Source organism: Dermochelys coriacea, chromosome 18, assembly GCF_009764565.3.
Source record: "Dermochelys coriacea isolate rDerCor1 chromosome 18, rDerCor1.pri.v4, whole genome shotgun sequence".
In the NCBI taxonomy this organism is placed as follows: Eukaryota; Metazoa; Chordata; order Testudines; family Dermochelyidae; genus Dermochelys; species Dermochelys coriacea.
This window is the reverse complement of record NC_050085.1, coordinates 9,115,322-9,136,267: the sequence shown is the minus strand read 5'-3', so window position 1 is coordinate 9,136,267 and position 20,946 is coordinate 9,115,322. Positions and strand designations below refer to the sequence as shown.

The 20,946-nt window shown below is 44.1% G+C and overlaps 1 protein-coding gene across 1 annotated transcript; it reads right to left on the bottom strand.

Moving 5' to 3' along the window:
* Positions 1 to 450: 450 nt before the first annotated feature.
* On the bottom strand, positions 451 to 18,851 carry PINK1 (PTEN induced kinase 1). Its single transcript, XM_038376764.2, has 8 exons — positions 18,535 to 18,851; positions 12,943 to 13,254; positions 11,433 to 11,536; positions 8,815 to 8,997; positions 7,706 to 7,869; positions 4,433 to 4,560; positions 2,487 to 2,723; positions 451 to 2,021 (listed from the first exon to the last, which is right to left on the bottom strand). The coding sequence occupies exons 1-8, from the start codon at positions 18,799 to 18,801 to the stop codon at positions 1,761 to 1,763; spliced, it is 1,656 nt and encodes a 551-aa protein (XP_038232692.1). The 5' UTR covers positions 18,802 to 18,851; the 3' UTR covers positions 451 to 1,760.
* Between the last annotated feature and the right edge of the window lie 2,095 nt (positions 18,852 to 20,946).

Genomic DNA, 20,946 nt, shown 5'->3' with positions numbered 1-20,946 from the left:
TTTAAAAGCATTGCAAAATGACTTACGAGACCCATGCTATGTGGGCAGCTTGTTCCTGTGTAGCGAGTCACTGACACACAGTGTCTCACCTCACAGTTCTAACGATCTCCTTGAAATAAGAATATAAGCAAGGGACCAAGGAATGTCCAGAAACTTGTTCAGAACTTCCAGGAATATGTTGAACAATCCTGGTGCTTGGTTTGTTTCCCAAATGCTCTTTGAAAAACTAGACTTAATGGTTATCCTTAGTGGTGTAGTATGAGAATAAACTGAGCCTTGAGGGCGGGACTGGAAGGAGCTGACGATGCTTTCAGAACCACATCCAAACAAATATTTAGCAAGCAACAAAAGAGTAAATCTGAAAGGCCAAGTCCCAACTGAATTAACCCACAGGTCACTATGGCATTAAGTCCTGCTACAGTGAACAGAGACAAAACCAGCATCTGCGGATTCATTCATTGTAAAGTCACCACTTTATTGTGCAGAGGAAAATGAACTAACTTTTGCAAACACCCACAATACGCAGCTATAAAGTCTCATGATATTTTCAGTACAACAGTTGTTGCTGGTTAAAAATTAGTGTTTTCCTTACAACCACAGAATAAGCCCTAATAGTGAAACAGAAAACCAGGTATATATAATAAGGAACATAGTCAAGCATAACTACCGAAAGAGCGATTAACTCCATGACCTCTTTTCACCATTCTTTCAACCATGATGCAATTCTCTCTGAGCCTGGCACACTGAAATAGTAGAATGTCCCTGGAAGCAATTTTAGATCTGGTTAGAAGACCTAGATCTACATAGTCTAAAAAGCCACATGACTATCTCAATGGTCCAAGTACTGACCTGCTGTGATCAGAGATGTGACTCAGTTGCTTAGTTCAGCTCAAGATCTGAATCCAAACTTCTCAAAAGCCTGGGAATATCTGGATTTGGTATTCCAGTTCAGCTCATGCAGGAAACCTTCTAACACTACAAGCCTGGCTTGTGAAATTCAGATTTGGATATTACAGTTGATGAGAGCCCTCAAAGGGATAAAAATGTTATTACAGCAAATCAATCAGAAAACAGAAATTAGTTGTTCTGTACTGAGTGCCTCTATGGCATTTTACATATAATTAGATAAGTACTTTGGCTGTGCATTTTATAACCTATCCCACAGCTCCTGACAGAACTCCTCACAGTTAAACAGCTCAATCATGATGCTCTTGGCTGTCATTTTATAAAATGTATGTATGGCTTCAGAGGAATATTATTTTAATAAGAATGATGCTGATTTCAAATTTAAGAAAACAAAGATTTCATTTTGTTCCATCAGTTCAACTTCCTTTATAGTTCGAACAGAAAATCAATATGATTAACAAAAGTGCAACTGTAATGCTTTTCTGAAAAGAGCAGCTGTGTTATACTTCCCTCAGTGCATAAACCCTTTTGTAAAGGAATTTGCTTCAAGCAGTAAATCTAAATTCTCAGTGTGAATGAAGCTGACCAGATATCCTTCAAACACTTTCCAAATCATACCAAATCTCATAACAACTCAATGTTGTTTTCTCTACAGGTAAGACAACAACCCTCTGTATACTAATTCTTTCTGTAGGCAAACTCAACCTCTTGCATTAGCACATACACCAGGCCTGCAGATATTTTTCCTTAAAGTATTTTAGGCTTCCAAAGAGACAGACGTATTAGACAGATTCCCAAGTGCTTTTAGTAAATGCCATTTATCTACTGCAGGGCCACACACAGAATTGTACCCTTCAGGCAGAATGGTTTCTCCAAGAGAGCAGTAAAAACGCTGCCTCCCAAAGATCTTCGTACTCCAGATTTGCCAAGAAGCACGTCTTCATCTTAGTTTCTACCTTGATTCTGTCCACCAGTCCATTCATAAGTAAAGTGGCAGCAGATTGGTGAAGAAGCCAGCCAATCATCTTGTCTAGTTTCAGACTCTTTGGGACTAGAATATTTTCACCCCAGAGGCTTAAGTGGAGCACATTAGCTGCAACTCGAGCAGATAGTCTCTGAAACAAGAAGTGAAAGAAGATCAGCTGAACAACAAAGGTGTTAGAACAGACACATAAGATATATACTGTTGAAATGCTCCCAAGCATCTTCTCATCTCACCGAACATTCACTTCTAGTTGAAAGGCTTTGTGGGGCTGTTGCTGTCAGGCTACTATACTTGAGCTCCCAGTTCAATCAAGTTCCATTACATGCCACCCTTTTACAATATAACTTCACTGTAATATGCAAAGAAGTGTCAGGTACCAAGATCTTTATATTGCATCACACTTTCATTGAAGGCCTACGATAGTTTTCTATTATTACCACCAACACAGCGCTTAGGAGCCCTAGTCATGGTCAAGGACCTCATTGTGCTAGGCATTGTACAAACAGTCTAACACGATACTCTCAGGAAAGTGACTGCTATGCAACTGACACTCTGTTAAAACCCCACTCATGACAACAGCCGCAAGGTCTCTCACCTTGTTGGGATCCCGCTGAAGTAGCATCTTTACCACCTGCTTCACATCGAAGGGCACAGCATCTGGCAATGCTGGGAGCTGGTCTTCTTGGTAGCTTCTACTTTCCAGAGAGGACCTTCCTTGGCCATAGAAAGGATTACACAGTCCAAGGATTTCATATGCTATCGTTCCAACGGCCCATACGTCTGCTTTACTGTAGTCAATCAGGATACCTGGACCAGGTATTGCTGTGACCACCTGCATCACAAAGACCATAGGAAATATATGGGAAGGTAGAAATACACCGCACAAGTTTGTTTAACCTTCTGATAAATCATCTTCTATTCATCAACTCAGTTCTTACCTCTGACTAAAGCTTGCACCCAGCTTAGTATTTATAGGGATATATTACTTGGGCAGCTGAAGAGCAACTCCAAATAGTGGCCTTATAAAGGAACCATGTGTTCCATTTCACACCGCATGAAAGCCAGAAATATTTCTGCCCAGTATACCAGTGCCAGGCTAGGGATCCCTTACCATATGTTAAGACTACTGGTAACGGGGGAGGGAAAGAAAACACAATTAATTTCACCACCACCCAAAGGATGCAGAGGAATGACTACTAGTTTGATAACAATGCAAGAATTGCTACACAGATGCTGTGTAGGAGAACTCACTGTTCTGAGACCCTTGGAAAAGCTAAGCAGCAAAGTACATACGAATGGAAGGCAGCCAAATTTGGAATTTCTTACTTTTATGTGTAAGATCAACTACCACCTTGTAACACTGATTTTTTTTTTCATTTTCAGTTGCTCAAGATACCAATGGGAGACTGTCCAGCACAGAGTTCTGTAATGGTGTTCTCTTGATGAATTCAACATCAGATGTGGTCGCCCCATCTCAAAAAAGATATATGGGACGTGGAAAAGGTTCAGAAAAGGGCAACAAAAATGATTAGGGGTATGGTACGGCTGCTGTATGAGGAGAGATTAATAAGACTTGGACTTTTCATCTTGGAAAAGAGAAGACTAAGCGGGGGATATGATAGAGGTCTATAAAATCATGACTGGTGTGGAGAAAGTAAATAAGGAAGTGTTATTTACGTCTTCTCATAACACAAGAACTAGAGGCCACCAAATGAAATTAATAGGCAGCAGGTTTAAAACAAACAAAAGGAAGTATTTTTTCATATAACGCACAGTCAACCTGTGGAACTCCTTGCCAGACGATATTGTGAAGGCCAAGACTATAACAGGGTTCAAAAAAGAACTAGGTAAGTTCATGGAGAATAGTTCCATCAATGGCTATTAGCCAGGATGGGCAGGGATGGTGTCCCTAGCCTCTGTGTGCCAGAAGCTGGGAATGGGGGACAGGGGATGGATCCCTTGATGATTCCTGTTCTGTTCATTCTCCTGGGGCACCTGGCACTGGCCACTGTCGGAAGACAGGATACTGGGCTAGATGGACCATTGGTCTGACCCAGTGTGGCCATTCTGATGTTCTTATCAGAGCCATTTAACCACATGGTAGTGCCAATCAACCAGACCATGAATCCTCTAAGCAATGCTATTGGAGATGGCAATCCATGGCAGGAAGTTCTGTGGGGAGATAAACTAGACAAACAATGCCACACCCACAACAATCTGCAGTAGCCAACATAGCAAGTTAGTGGGCATAGTACTAGGCAAAAATGGCAAGATAACCAATAATGAAGAGGCTTTTACCAAGTATTGACTAAGATGGACGTGTTTGAACGGCATTCGAATTTCTCATCTTGTGGTGGGGAGGGTATATAGGCCAAAGGGGAAGGTTAGTTGTTCCCCAAATCCATTACTTTGGACCTAATCCTGCTCCTATCTATGTTAATGGACTTTACTAGATCCTACACTTCCAACAGCACTACACATATGTAACTACCTAATACAGGCTATAATTACTTACTGAGATTCATACACATGAGAAATTACCTCAGGTGCCATAAGACAGCCATTGCCTCCCCGATCCACATACCAGCTGGTGAAAGGCAATCTCAAGCCAATATTTTCATCTGCCAAACAGCAACCAAAGTCTGTGATCACCAGCCAGGGACAGCCAGCTGTAAACATCACAGGTTAACAAAGTTAGCACCCAATTGAGATGTGCAGTGTATAATACTTGGCCATATTAGATACCACACATCATATCAGAAAACTGACTGACTATTAATCAGCACAAGCAGCCTCATTCCTTACAGGAATCTATATTACTGCAGACCATTTCTGCATCTCCTCTCTTCAGTATTACAAGTTAGAACACTGGTGACATTTGTAAAGTAAAACGTTTGCCCATTTCTCTGTATAAAGAATTAGTTATCCATTCAGAGGTTTCTCAGACACCTCAGTGATTCTCCCAAATTCAGCAGCCTGCGACTCATACTCCACACATACAGTACTTTCAGTTTCTGCAGTTGAATGGAGGAAAACACTCATGTTCATTTAAACAGCTACCATCATAACTTGGACACCCAGCGAGTGAGGTACTGTACAAATGTACAGCAGAGATGGGCAGAACGGAAGCATATTCCTAGATATAAAATGCAGTGTAAGAATTAGATCTGCTGCTGAGTGATAAAAGAAAACAGACTGGTGTGCCAGGTCTGACTGAGTCCCACTGTGACTTCAGCGAAGATACACAAAGGTTAAGAATTAATCAGGGATGGAAGGAATCTTTGAGTCAGGGAGCTGGCAAATGTTTGAGCTAGTTAATGGTTACTCTGCTGATGACAAGTCAAACATTGCAAAACAGAATAGTTGATTTCCAGAGACTGAAGTTTTAATCATTACCATCTGCATTCGGTATAGCTCTAACAAGGCTTCAAGAGAACGAAACCTATGTTAGTAGGACCTCTACAAATCTTCTACAGCAGGATTTTTAATTACACAGATCTAGGCACTTGCTATTGTTCCCTGTTCGTTTGAATCTCGATCACACTGAAATAGTGCTCAGGTAATTAAAATTTCGGTTAAAGAAAGTGACAGGAAAACAACAAAATGCTGTTCCCTCTGGTCTCAGCTAAAGTTTAATGATCCGAAGGTGCAATATCATTAACCTATCTCTGCTGTGGGATTTTAGAAATTGTCTGGCAAGTTACAATGACAGAGACCATGGACATGGAGCTAATGCATCATAAATGTTGCAGTGCAGGCTAGTGCATGCCCCTCGGCTCTCTGTTTAAGCAGTCATTCACTTAGTAATTTTTGCAACATATCTTGTTAACAGTGCTTTGTCCTTCCATAGCACCTTTCATCTGATGATCTCCAAGCATGTAAGACACTGAACAAACACCACAACACCCCTCTGAGGCTGGGAATCATTATCTCCATTTTACTGATGGGAAAACTGAGGCACAGAGAGGATAAGTGACTTTCCCAGCTGTCCCAACAGCAGCATGAGGTAGAGCCAAGAACAGAACCTAGGAGTCTCGACTCCGCTAAACAAAGGCTGTAACGTCTAGGCTCACCTTCTTCCCCATTAAACACCGTGGATGTGATTTTCAAAAGCATCTAAGGCCTGGTCTACATGGGGGGGATCGATCTAAGTTATACAACTTCAGCTACGTGAATAACATAGCTGAAGTTGACATACTTAGATCTACTCACTGTGGTGTCTTCACTGCGGTGAGTCGACTGCTGCCGCTCCCCCGTAGACTCCACCTGCGCCTCTTGTGGCAGCGGAGTACAGGAGTCAACCGGAGAGCGTTCAGGGGTAAATTTATCGCATCAAGTCTAGACGCGATAAATCGACCTCCACTGGATCAATCGCTGCCCACTGACTCAGCGGGTAATATAGACATATCCTAAGGCTATGTCTACACTACCGCAGGATCGACACTCCGGCGATCGATGCACTGGGAGTCAATTTAGCAGGTCTAGTGAAGACCCGCTAAATCAACGGTAGAGCGCTCTCCGGTCAACCCTGGTACTCCACCGGGAATGAGAGGAGTAAGGTAAGTCGATGGGAGAGTGTTTCCTGTTGACCCAGCACGTATAGACACCACAGTAAGTCGACCTAAGCTATGTTGACTCCAGCTATGTTATTCACGTAGCTTGAGTTGTGTAACTTAGGTTGACTTACCACAGAAGTGTAGACATAACCTAAGTGACATATATCAGGGGGTAGCCAGTGTTAGTCTGTATCCAAAAAACAACAAGGAGTCCAGTGGCACCTTAAAGACTAACAGATTTATTTGAGCATAAACTTTCGCAGGTAAAAACCCCACTTCTTCAGATGCATGGAGTGAAAATTACATACGCAGACATAAATATACTGACAAAATGCGTTTATCAACGATCTACAACCTATCCTGGAAAACGATCCCTCACTCTCCCAGACCTTGGGAGGCAGTAATCGATTACAGACAGCCCCCCAACCTGAAGCAAATACTCACCAGCAACTACACACCACACCACAGAAACACTAACCCAGGAACCAATGCCTGTAGCAAACCTCGTTGCCTACTCTGTCCCATATCTACTCTGGCGACACCATCACAGGACCCAACCGCATCAACCACACCTCATTTGCTCATTCACCTGCATGTCTACTAATGTTATATATGCCATCATGTGCCAGCAATGCCCCTCTGCCATGTACATTGGCCAAACCGGACAGTCCCTACGTAAAAGAATAATGGACACAAATCGGACATCAAGAATGGTAACATACAAAAACCAGTAGGAGAACACTTCAATCTTCCTGGACATTCTATAACAGATTTGAAAGTAGCTATACTTGAACAAAAAAAATTCAGAAACAGACTTCAAAGAGAAACAGCAGAACTAAAATTCATTTGCAAATTAACACCATTAATTTGGGCTTGAATAGCAGCTGGGAGTGGCTGGCTCATTACAAAAGCAGCTTTGCCTGTCCTGGAATTGACACCTCCTCATCTATTGTTGGGAGTGGACTACATCCACCCTGATCGAATTGGCCCTGTCAGCACTGGTTCTCCACTTGTGAGGTAACTCCCTTCTCTTCATGTGTCAGTTTATTTATGTTTGCATCTGTAATTTTAATTCTGTACATATGAAGAAGTGGGGTTTTTACCCACGAAAGCTTACGCTCAAATAAATCTGTTAGTCTTTAAGGTGCCACCGGACTCCTTGTTGTCTAAGTGACTTAGTAGCCCAAGTCCCAGTACAAGTCAAATTACTTTTGTAAACTCCCTATTCATCTCCGGCTGGATTCAGCAAGCTACATACCAGAATCAAATTCAACTAGGATATTGTCAGATTTTAAATCTCTGTGTGCTATTCCATGTCGAACAAGATGATCCACGCCTTCCAGTAACTGTAAGATCATCAAGGTGCTGAGGTGGGCATCTGAATTCCTCTCGCTCAAGTACTGGCGCAGGGTGCATGGATAACTAGACAGATTGAGAAAGACAATATTTGATTCAGTATTCTACCGCTGTAAAGCAAATATTCAGTTCAACATTAGTGGCATCTGCTTTGAGATACTTCATTGTTATATTTACTAACTTCTCTCTAACCATCCCAAATTCCTTTACCAACCCCAATCTCCCTCCATCCCACAAAAACATCTGCTCATGTTTTGCCACATGGCATGCTATCTCAAATCTGGCACCTCCATCAGGGCTTCCATACTTCTAGAACTGGAAATAAAAGCATCCTCTCTAAAACTAGGAGGCTCACAGGGTGTTGTACAATGAGTTTTCTTAGGTATTTTATTTACAAAGGGTTCTTCTGTATCCTCCTCTGTATTCTGAAGGAAAGAGAGGGAAGTGTGTTATTACAGAATGGACAGACTTGGTGGGAAGGGACATGATTCAGAGGAGGAAGAGTTTTTCTGGAGCCAGGTTGGTCAAAATAGCAAAAAGTGGGGGAAATGGAGATCTCCCCCTACAAAGTGTTTTATAAAAAATGGAGGGATAATTTGGAGCCTAATGGTTGTGTCAGGAACAGCTGATCAGAAAGAAAGATAAAGCCCAGAGTTACTGGGTCCTGATGAGTCACTTTTGCTTTAATTTTGCCTTCGTGTACAGCTGAGAAGCTAGGGTTAGAGAACCAGAATATCTGAAAATTGGGAAAGTGTTTGAAGTTTCTAAAATGAGTTAATTAAACTAATTATTTAAAAGAGCAACTAGCCTTCATTGTTTGACAAGATTTAAAATCTCAGGAACTGGGGAAAGATCACAGGATATTTCTTAACGTGTGCTTTGATCCATGGCAATGAGCCAGGCCAAGACTTTACAAGGCCTTGTGTTGCCCAGCCGGCAGCTGCAGAATACAGAGCCTCGCAGCAGTCACACTAGAAATCTGAGTACCTTACAAAGCTCATCTCTACCTACTTCTTCATCACTAAGAAGAGCGTGCGGCTGTGACCGATCCCACTGGGGTTCAGACTTAATGGGAGAACATCTGGATAGTCCACATATGCTCCAGGTAACAGAGGAACTGAGGATGTAAAAGCTCGGATCACCTGGATTATATTCGGATGAGGTTCCAACCTCTTCTTCCCAAAAACAGGTCTCCTGTTTCAACATAATTTGTGAATCACATCAGACAAAGAAATTAAAACCCAACAGCTACAGTAGGATGGTGAATTACGGACACTTTCATTTTTGTTATTCTTACTAAAATCATATTTTTCATTAATACAGCACTTTTCCTCCTAAAGAATCCCAAAGCAGTTTATAAACTCACTCATTCTAAAACAAACAATGTTGGCAAGTTACAATTAAGGTTAGAAAGTGCAGTTCAAAACAAGATGTACCTTAAAAGTGTCTATAAAAAATACTCAACCACCCTCAAACATGAAACGCTCTGGATACCACAAGTTTACAAACAATTCTAACAATTGTTCAACAGATAACTTTCCTAACCAAGCCCCCAATCCTGCAAACTAATCCATACAGGGAGGTTCCTGCACTCCCATGAAATCCCACTGACTTCAACAGGGATACACAAAGTAAACTCATTGCCTATATGGAGTCCCATTGAGATAAACAGCGCACCATACAGACCCCAGCATCTGCCTGCATGACTCAGACTTCTTGCAAATCCCCACTCTTATTGTTATTAGTGGGCAATCCCCTGCAGATCAAGGGTAGTCAATGGACTCTGGCTTTATAGATCTGATCCACTGACCATAATTAAAACTACAATTTGACTCTTTCCACCAAATGTGTTAGATCCCCTTGCTCTAATAACCCAAAACAACCAACCTCTATTTTCCGCAAGGTGCAGTTTAACATTACACCATAAGAGGGCATTCACAACATTTATTTTATCGGCTATTAAAAAAAAGAATTACATTGAAAAAACAAAAAGAAAAGCAGTACTTGTGGCACCTTAGAGACTTTTCTTTTTGCGAATACAGACTAACACGGCTGCTACTCTGAAACCATTCAAAAAACAGAATTTTCCACAAATTTGATTGCTGAACATGAGCCAACAGTTGCCTACATTAGAAAATAAGCCCCACTGAGAATGATTAAAAGCAAAATGTAACCCTTTATTTTAATCCAAAATAACCCATTAAGCCTCCAAAATAACCCTTTAAGTGCTAGTGTTCTAAATTATTAACAGAGGAGTAGAGTTAGTGAAAGAGACCTGACTCTCAATAAGATTAAGGAGAAAACTAGGACTGGCTTTGAAAAAAAATGAATTTATTACTAGAACCAGATCAAGATCAAGGGGATACCAAACCAGGAAATCTATGCTTTGATGTACACAGTAAGTGCCCATTAAAATGAAAGAGAGTTACACACATGTATCTAGAGCAAAACAGACCTCTCTTTTCTGTCATCCCCTGAATGCAAAATATCTATCTGGTTTGTCTGTTACACTCCTAGGCTAGCTACATACCTAGCAGTGTTTATTATTTATTTGTTCTGGCAGCAGAGGTGTATTTGAAATTTAAAACAGATGATCTGGATTCTGAACTACATTGTTTAAACTGGGGGGGAAAAAAGCTTTTTTTAAAAGGACACCGATTAAAAAAAAAACAACAATACTTTCCTGTGTTCACATCTTAGATGACATAATGTGAAAGAATTTTACAATTCTAATTTACTTTCCTGTATTTATTTACTTTTCTCTTCGCTCAGTATGTGAAAAGAGTAAGCCATTTTCACTTTTGTTCCTGGTCAGTTTTGAGTAAACTTCATTGACATGTTATTGTTGTTATTAATTACTTGTAGTATTGCAGCACCTAGGAGCCCCAATCACAGGCCAGAAACCTATTATGCTAGACGCTGTACAAATAACAAACAGATATGGTGGTATTCTCTCCTCCAAATCCCTATGAACTAATTCTCCAAAACTGTCTTTAGAGTCCCCTGTACTTCCGGAAGTGCCATCATTTAGTTGCAATGTACAACAGAGGTCCTGACCACTTGTGGTCACTAATAATTCCATGGCCTTTTTTCTTTTTTTGGCAAGTGTAGAAGAGTCAGCCCCAGTATTCTGGCCAAGGTCCAGACTGAGTGATTAAATCCTGCCCTCATTAAATCCCCTATGTAGCATCAAGTGGATGCAGTTTTTCTCTTAACTTCCTCTATTTAGATACTCTGTGATATGCCTGTGTACTCTAAACCACTGCTGAATTTCAGAGGTCTGATGAAGTGATTTCCACACATATTGTACAAATATACAAGTACAATGAGTAAAATGCGTAAGCCACATTGGGATTGGATGAAAGGTGCCTCAGATCCTGAACGTATCAGTACTGTTCCATCCTTTGGGGGGATTTTAATGATGGCAATAGCTATTGCAGGGAAAAGCAGCCCCCTGAACTCAGGTTTTGATAGACATGTGAAAGGGAGAGTTGATTTTCCAATTTTTTGTATCTGAAATTTATGGGTTTCATAGAGTCTTATAATAAACTTGTGTTCTTAAAACATGCTAATAAAGGCTCTCTGATCACCTTTAAGGACCAAAAAAAGCATCTACTAATAAAACATACCTGTGGCAAGCAACAGCTCCGTATTCCCCAGATAAGGCAGAACCACTCGCTGGAACGAGCTCCTGTCTCATGGTGCTGAGGATAGCTTCACTTGAAGAACCAGCCTACAACAGCAGTTACATAAAACATTGTATTCAAACCTGAGCTTTTAAATCATCCAATCTAAATATCAAAACTGGAAGCAGATAACCCTGAAGCTGAAGCTCAGTAAATGCAGGCTAGAAATAAGGGGTAATGTTTAACAGCACGGGTGTAGTGGGTTCCTCATCATTTGAAATTTTCAGAATACAACTAGATGTCTTTCTAAAAAATATTTCCAAGCTCAGCTACAAGATACGGGTTTGCTTCAGGAATTACTGAGTGAAATTCTATGGCCTTTGTTATGCTGGAGGTCAGAATAGATGATCATAATGGTCCATTCTGGGTTAAAAAAAAAATCTATGAATTCCAACAGATTTAAGCGATCATTAGTTTGGAAGACTCCTCATGCATAGGCGGAGCACCCATGAGAAAAAAAATGCTTAGTACTCACTGGCAGCCCCCCCCCCATCAATGCGTCTCTTCCTCCCCAGAGCCTCCTGCCTGCTGGTGGGCCCTGCTGATCAGTGCCTCCCCCTCCCTTTCTGTGCCTACTGCCTGCCATGGATCAGCTGTTTTGCGGCAGGCGCTGGAGGGAGGGGGCAGGAGTAAGGGCACAGTGCACTTGGGGGAAGGGGTGGAACGGGAGTGGGAAGAAGCATGGCCAGTGTGGGGCGCTGGGGGAAGGGGTGGAGTGGGGGAGGGGCCTGTGCGGAGCTAGGGGGAGCACCCCCAGCAGATTAGAAACTCGGTGCCTATGTCCTTATGTTCAGTTGCCTGCAGACTGGAATGGGTACAGTAAACTTTCCACAGAGAAAAGAATGATAGCTCTCTGAATCTCTGGGATAGTTACTTTGGGATGTGGCTGATCACAGAATCATTTGAGCTGGAAGAAACTTATGAAAAGAGATCTGGTCCACCCACCTACTTGTACGGGGCCTGCAGTGGGTAATTTAGCTATCCAGCTTCCATGAAGCATTACTGGTTTCATACCTAAAATGTCCCCAGCAAGTGGACATCTAAGTTTTATCCTTGAGTATCTCTAAAAGCAAGTGATTCCTCAAACTTCTTTAGCAGTGTTTTTTCATTTCCTGCTAGTTCTTAACGTTTCTCCAAGTTTCTCTTAATATTAAACAAAATATTTTTTCCCAGAAAATACTGTCAATATTGTCAAGACACAATAGACAAACCAGCAGTGACACACAAATGTCATGCTGATGCTGTCTCCCATAGGAAGATTTTTGATGAGCATTAATTATCTCGCTGAGTGACTGTTCATTAACAATCTGTGTTTCCATTGCTATATATCAACAACTTTGTTCCAATGTACTAATTGTGCACAAAATAATTAGAGCTTTCAACACATCTGTGGTAAACATTTCACTCAGACTTTGCAAGTGTCAAACAGGAAGACTAAAGACTAACTCCTTACCGAAATGTTCCACATCATTTTGATAGCTAATGGGAAAGCAGCTCTTTGCTGGTTTGTTTGTATAGGTTTCGTTTCTGCAGGGTGGATAACTGAGCCATGATCCCACTGTGCATCTGGACTCTTCCCTTCTAAAGGCTTGCTGTCTTCACTTCTTTGGTAGTTGGAAGACAAAGGAATAGCTGCTTCATATACCGCAGCACTGCACCCTTTCCCAATGGGTTGCCCAATAAGGTACTCTTCCAGTTTGAAGCCCTGCCAGCGGAAAGCGCTTAGTGGATCTTTCAGTGGCTTGTTCTTTCTGATAAATATGGTCTGAAAGGAAAGTGAAAAAATCACTCAATTATTCCACAATTATTTTTATATATAATTCCTCAATTATTTTATTTAAAAAATAGAGAACTACTTTGCTATGTTAAATGATATTACTGTATGTGCTCCAGGGTATGCATACAAGTATATATACCACATGACCAGCACAGTCGTCATTTGAAAGTTTTATATCTTCTATTATGTTAAACTACAATCCAGTTGGGCACTTACAAAACACATGGTGGATCCAATTTACAAACTCACGACATCCAAATCCTGCATGTGCATGCTTCAGATTGGAATATAGGCACATAAAGCATATAATACTTTGTGTTTCTGTAGCATCCTTTATCTGAGGACCTCAAAGCATTGTATAAATATTAAGCCTCACAGCAGCATAAGGTAAGTAAATTATTATCCATACCCTACAAGTGAAGGGACAATAGCCAGGTTCACACTAGAAACTTTTTCTGGCAGAGCAATGTCAGTTAGGGATGTGATATTTTTTGCAACTTTCTCTGTTCGCAAAAGCCCCACTGTAGACACAGCTATACCAGCATAAAAAGTGCTTTTGCCAGCATCACTCATATTGCTTGCCGAACTGATAATTTGTGCCGAGAAAAGCTCTTTGCAGGTACAGGCTGTGTCTACACTGCGAAGGTTTTGAGGGTATAGTTATCCAACAAGTTTTTATTTAAGGTGTTTTTCAACCAATACTACAGACAAATACATGTGTTTGATCAGAAGAGGGAAAAGAAAAACATTTTATTCATCTACAGCAATGGTTCCCAAACTTGTTCTGCTGCTTGTGCAGGGAAAGCCCCTGGCAGGCCGGGGCAGTTTGTTTACCTGGCGCGTCCACAGGTTCGGCCGATTGCGGTTCTCAGTGGCCGCGGTTCACTGCTCTAGGCCAATGGGAGCTGCTGGAAGTGGCGCAGGCCAAGGGATGTACTGGCCGCCACTTCCAGCAGCTCCCATTGGCCTGGAGCAGCGAACTGCGGCCACTGGGAGCCGCCATCGGCCGAACCCGTGGACGTGGCAGGTAAACAAATCAGCCCGGCCCGCCAGGGGCTTTCCCTGCACAAGCAGCGGAACAAGTTTGGGAACCACTGATCTACAACATAAGCAAATAAAGTCTGCAGAGAAAGATCTGGCCAGCTTCGGTAAGAGGGATTTTCACTGTGCTCCCTCCCTCTCTGAATGAATGTTTAAAAATAAAACCTAGTTAAGAACAGTGGCAGATAGAATGCCAATGCCCTAAAGCTTTCATGGCAGCTGAAAATGATAGTTGGTTAGAGGAGAGAGAATCAAGGAGGGGGAAATGTTTGGGGGTTGATGGAAAGAGACACGAAAAGGAGAAGAGGAAGAGGACTACGGGATCAGAAATTAAGAGTTAAGACATTGAAGAAAAAAGTTGTGACAAAGTGGGAATTTTCTGTAATGTTTTTATGATGCCTAGGCATGCCTCAGTTTCCCTCTGAGTGTGGCATTGGTAGCCAGTGGGTGCAAAAGGGTTAACAAAGCTCCTGGAACAGCGCAAGAGACAGAATGTATGAATGTGCCACCTTGCTGTCTGGGAGGAATGAATATAATCCTTAAAGAACTGGCTCAAACTGATCCAAATCAACAGAGGGCCCACAAAACAAAGAGATGCCCCAACCACTGAACAATCAACACTTAACAGCAGAAAACCCTGGCAGGCAGGAACCAGGAACTGAGCTGGAGAATAAGGTGTCAGCTGACTGGAAAAACAGGAGCCTGGACTAGGGAGACAAAAGGGGAACAGAGGGAGAGAGCCAGAGGAGTCCATCCTAGCTTGGTTGGCTCATCGTGGCACTGATTTGACCAGAGTGAACTATATGGTTTAACTTCATTTCTCTGGGCTAACCTAAGGACTTCCCGATTCTGTAGCCAGATGAACAATAAATGGTTACTTGGCTTTGGAAAGGTTTCCTGTCTCTCTGTAAATACTCCCTGAGAGCACTGGGCCCTAAAGTGACACAGTACAGGCCTCCCACAAGTCTGGCTGGGTGGATTCCCTGCAGGGAGCCAGAGAGAAAGGCAAGAAACACTGGTGCCGAAGGCCTAGTCTTGAAGACCATGGGCCTGCCCCTATGGAACTGTGTGGGTCCTTGGGGCCCAGTACACTAACAGGGTCGCTCCCAGGAGACTGAGGCATAGATCAGACCCTATGACAGGAATACACCTCAGAAAGGAAAGGAAATGAAAACGCCAATCCTGCAATGAGACCTGCATGAGTACAGGAGTCAATATGCATGGATGTGACCACAATATCAGGGCCCAAGGCCTGGTTTACATTAGGGCTGTCGATTAATCACAGTTAACTCGCGTGATTAACTCAAAAAAATTAATCATGATTAAAAAAATTAATCACAATTAATCAAATCTTAATAGAATACAAATTGAAATTTATTAAATATTTTTGATGTTTTTCTACATTTTCAAATATATCTATTTCACTTACAACACAGAATACAAGTGTACAATGCTCACTTTATATTAGTTTTTATTACAAATATTTGAACTGTAAAAATGATTTAAAAAATAGTATTTCAATTCACCTCATACAAGTACTGTAGTGCAATCTCTTTATCATGGAAGTGCAACTTACAAATGTATTTTTTTTTGTTACGTAACTGCACTCAAAAACAAAACAATGTAAAATTTTAAAGCCTACAAGTCCACTCAGTCCTACTTCTTATTCAGCCAATCGCTAAGAGAAACAAGTTCATTTACATTTATGGGAGATCATGCTGCCCACTTCTTAATTACAATGTCACCTGAAAGTGAGAACAGGCATTCACATGGCACTGTTGTAGCTGGTGTCGCAAGATATTTATGCGTCAGATGTGCTAAAGATTCATATGCCTCTTCATGCTTCGGCTATCGTTCTAGAGGACATGCTTTCATGCTGATGACGCACGTTAAAAAAATAAGCATTAATAAAATTTGTGACTGAACTCCTTGGGGGAGAATTGTATGTCTCCTGCTCTGTTTTACCATATTAAAAATTAAAATATTCTACCATATTTTGCATATTATAGCTATCACAGATGATGACCCGACACATATTGTTCATTTTAAGAACACTTTCACTGCAAATTTGACAAAATGCAAAGATTGATACCATTGTGAAGTTTCTAAAGATAGCTACAGCACTCAACCCAAGGTTTAAGAATCTGAAATGCCTTCCAAATCCTGAGAGGGATGAGGTGTGGAGCATGTTTTCGGAAGTCTTAAAAGAGCAACATTCTGATGCAGAAACTACAGAATCCAAACCACCAAAAAAGAAAATCAACCTTCTGCTGGTGGCATTTGATTCAGATGATAAAAATGAACATGTGTTGGTCCACACTGCTTTGGATCGTTATTGAGCAGAACCCGTCATCAGCATGCAACGCACATCCTCTGGAATGGTGGTTGAAGCATCAAGGGACATGTGAATCTTTCGCGTATCTGGCATGTAAATATCTTGCGATGCCAGCTACAACGGTGCCGTGCAAATGCCTGTTCTCACTTTCAGGTGACATTGTAAACAAGAAGCAGGCAGCATTATCTTCTGCAAATGTAAACAAACTTGTTTGTCTGAGCAATTGGCTGAACAAGAAGTAGGACTGAGTGGACTTGTAAGCTCTAAAGTTTTACATTGTTTTATTTTGAATGCAGGTTCTTTTGTATATAATTCTACATTTGTAAGTTCAACTTGCATGATAAAGAAATTACACTACAGTACTTGTATTAGGTGAACTGAAAAATACTATTTCTTTTGTTTTTTACAGTGCAAATATTTGTAATAAAAATAAATATAAAGTGAGCACTGTACAGTTTGATTTCTGTATTGTAATTGAAATAAATATATTTGAAAATGTAGAAAACATCAAAAATATTTAAATAAATGGTATTCTATTATTGTTTAATTGCACGATTAATCGTGATTAATTTTTTTAATTGCTTGACAGCCCTAGTTTACATACAAAGTCTCAACAGTTTCACTAAAGCTCTGAAGTTAAACCAATTTAATTAAAGCAACTTTGTGTGTAGACACTCTCATATTAGTTTAACTTACACTAAATAAAATAGGTGGGAAGGTACAGTATTTAAGAAGTCAGGGGAATTTTACAAAACAATGGATGAGGATGGGGTGGGGGCAGCAGAAGAGGAAAAGGAAAAAGCCTCCTGAAAGAGAGAAAAGGCAGTTTTATAGAAGTGTATTTAGAGCTGGTGAAAGGTGCTGGTCTGATAGCCCTCAAGACTGTCAGTCTCCACTTCTCTAGCATGGGCAGCAGCACCAGCGTGCCCAAGCCCTAGCATATAGGGACCCTGACCCGTTCTGGGAGAGCAGGGGGGTGAAATCTCAGTGCTAAGTCAGTCCTTAACCCTGCTGCTTGGACCACCACCCACTTACTATGCTTCTGTGCAAATGGGGCTAGTCCCCCAAAACCCGACACATTCCTCTAATGCCACTGGTACCTCGCCAGGAGACCAACCCAGATGGGATCCCGCGTCTCCCTGGACTGGAGATGCCCAAAGGACTAACTGGGATTTCCTTTTCTGGGACCCACCCTCTCGGGGGCTCAGTGTGGGGGGCGTCGGGCTCCTCAGCTCACCAGGTCAGTGTCTGCGAGGTAACGGTCCCCTGGTGTGTCCCCCCTGCACCCCACAGCGGGTCTCCCTCAGACACTGACAGGCTGCTCCCTAGGACCCTGTCGCCCCACACCTTGCCAGGCTGTGACCTGGGTCCCCCTCCAGGATCCCGGGGATGGGGGGGGGGCAGCCCTGGAGATGGCTACTTCCCCCAAAGGGCGGGGGGCATTGCTGGGGTCATCCCCTCCCCCAAAAGGAGGGGGTATTAGTGGGGTCGTCCCCTCCCCCAAAAGGGGGGGCAGTTTGGGGTCGTCCCTGCCCCCAACACTCCCTCAGGGGGTGGGGGGGGCAGCCCAGGGGCCAGCTACTTCCCCCAAAGGGGAGGGGGCATTGCCTGGGTCGTCCCCTCCCCCAAAAGGGGGGGCACTAGTGGGACCCCAACCTCGGGGGATGGGGGGGGGAGCCCAGGGGCCAGCTACTTCCCCCAAAGGAGGGGCGGGGCACGACCTAGGTCGTCCCCTCCCCTAAAAGGGGGGGCAGTTTGGGGTCGGCCCCTCCCCCAACCCTCCCTGGCGGGGCAGCCTGGGTCGCTCCCCCGAGGACGCAGCCCGGGTCCCCTGTGGCCGGGCCGGGCCGGGCCGGTCTCTGCCCCGCTCCCGCCCGGGGCCGGGGCCGCACCTGGATGTGGCGGCAGGCGGAGGCGGCCTGTCTCTGCTCCTCCAGCCCCTGCTCCAGCAGCCCCAGCCCGAAGGCCAGGCTCGTCCCCCGCGGGCCCCGCAGCAGCCGCTGCCGCCGGAGCCGCCCCGCCAGGCCGGACACGGCCTCGCGGAGGAAGCGGTAGCGGGCGGGCGGCGGCGGCGGCGGCGGCGGCCGGGCCGGCCCCCAGCGCAGGAGCAGCCCCCGGCCCAGCTGCAGCCCGCGGCCCAGAGCCTGTCGCAGCGCCATGGCCCCGCTCGCCTGCGCCCGCCTCGGCCCGGCCCGGCCCGGCCCCTGGTTACCCGGGGACCCGCCCGCGGTGACGCGCCCGGCCGGGGGGGGGGGTCAGTCACGGCGGACGTGGAGTGTGGGGGTCACTGCGGGTAGGGCCCGGCCCAGCGTGCGGGGGGGGGGGTGTGTCACACTGGGTACGGGTTGGGTGTGTTGGGCGTGGGGGGGGGTGTCGCTCCGCGTACGGGTTGGGCGTGGGGGGGGGGTGTCGCTCCGCGTACTGGTTGTGTGTGCTGGATGTGGGGGGGGGGGTGTCGCTCCGCGTACTGGTTGTGTGTGCTGGATGTGGGGGGGGGGGGGTGTCGCTCCGCGTACTGGTTGTGTGTGCTGGATGTGGGGGGGGGGGGTGTCGCTCCGCGTACTGGTTGGGTGTTGGGTGTGGGGGGGGGGTGTCGCTCCACGTACGGGTTGTGTGTGGGGGGGGGGGTGTCGCTCCGCGTACGGGTTGTGTGTGCTGGGCGTGGGGGGGGGGGTGTCGCTCCGCGTACGGGTTGTGTGTGCCGGGCGTGGGGGGGGGGGTGTCGCTCCGCGTACGGGTTGTGTGTGCTGGGCGTGGGGGGGGGGTGTCGCTCCGCGTACGGGTGGGTGTGCTGGGCGTGGGGGGGGGTGTCGCTCCGCGTACGGGTTGGGTGTGTTGGGCGTGCGGGGGGGTGTCGCTTCGCGTACGGGTTGGGTGTGTTGGGCGTGGGGGGGGGTGTCGCTCCGCGTACGGGTTGGGTGTGTTGGGCGTGGGGGGGGGGGTGTCGCTCCGCGTACGGGTTGGGCGTGGGGGGGTGTGTCGCTCCGCGTACGGGTTGGGTGTGCTGGGTGTGGGGGGGGGTGTCGCTCCGCGTACTGGTTGTGTGTTGGGTGTGGGGGGGGTGTGTCGCTCCACGTACGGGTTGGGTGTGGGGGGGGGGTGTCGCTCCGCGTACGGGTTGTGTGTGCTGGGCGTGGGGGGGGGGGTGTTGGGTGTGGGGGGGGGGTGTCGCTCTGAGTACCGGCTGGGTGCCGGGCATAGCATGTGTGTGTGTTACTCTGAGTATGGGTTGTGTGTGCCAGGCCTGATGCTATGTGTCACTCTGGGCTTTGGGTGTGTGTTCTGCATCAGGGTGGATAAAAATCAATTATTTAAAAAAAAAAATGTTTTTATTTAAATCAGATTTTTTTGATAAAATGCTTTTTGAGGAAAAAACCTATCTAAAGATAGTTTTAACTAAACTACATTATAGGTCAAAGATATCTCATCATGGAATAGGGATTATAAATTCTACTTCTATAGTATGAGACAATATATTCATGTAATGTTTAAGAAAAGTTTTATAAATGAGTTCTAACAGTACATGGATTAGGGACCCAATTTTATGGGGTTCCACAGGCTTCTGTATAGATTATTTAGGTTAATCTTTCTATGGGACTCAGTGCTCAGTCTAGAAGATACCATCAGAGATGCTTAATTTTGCAGTTGTCAAACTGTGGATTTGTGGCTCGAGAGGTAACATGCTTGTTAACAGCAAAAATGTTTTAAAATAAATAATATATAGAGGTGAGAAATAACAGACCTCAACCCTATTGTCCCTCTGCAAATTTGTGTACACAGAGTCAATCCCTTACCTCTCTGTAAAAGTGCAAAGTTTCCAAAAGTTCAATGAATAGAAGATTGTTGGGGGCAGAATAGATCTGGACAAGGAGAAGTCTGGAGATAAATGTGAGAAGCGAGGGACGTATGCTTGTTTTGTTAAAATATTATATGTTTGCTGTTGAAGAAAAAAATCCAGAATACTTAACGTTGTTGTTTTAGTTAAATAAAACAATTTAAATGTCTGTCTGGTGATGTTCTCTTCCTAATACAGCACGGCAAGAAAATCCCCCAAATATTAATGATTAACCTGTTGAATTGGAGATAGTTCATCTCCCAATGACTTCATAAATATCTGCTTCCTTACCTTTGGTAAAGGAAATAACCAAACAATCATTCATTTTCTGATATAGCTGTAAAACTAATTTGAGAAGTTTTCAAAATAAATCACTGTTTAAAAATGTATAGTGTATACCTTGTAAAAATGAAACCTACATCTATCTCAGAGTTGTGCAGAATATGTATTAAGGTTATAACAACAAGAA

Bases quoted from the DNA above. Each gene is read 5' to 3' on its own strand.
- PINK1 (XM_038376764.2), bottom strand. From the start codon at position 18,801: ATGGCGCTGCGACAGGCTCTGGGCCGCGGGCTGCAGCTGGGCCGGGGG. The intron at 8,998-11,432 runs GTATGTTTTATT...ATGTTGAAACAG, and splicing joins GGAGCTGTTGCTTGCCACAG to GAGACCTGTTTTTGGGAAGA. The intron at 2,022-2,486 runs GTGAGAGACCTT...TTCTTGTTTCAG, and splicing joins TTCAGCGGGATCCCAACAAG to AGACTATCTGCTCGAGTTGC.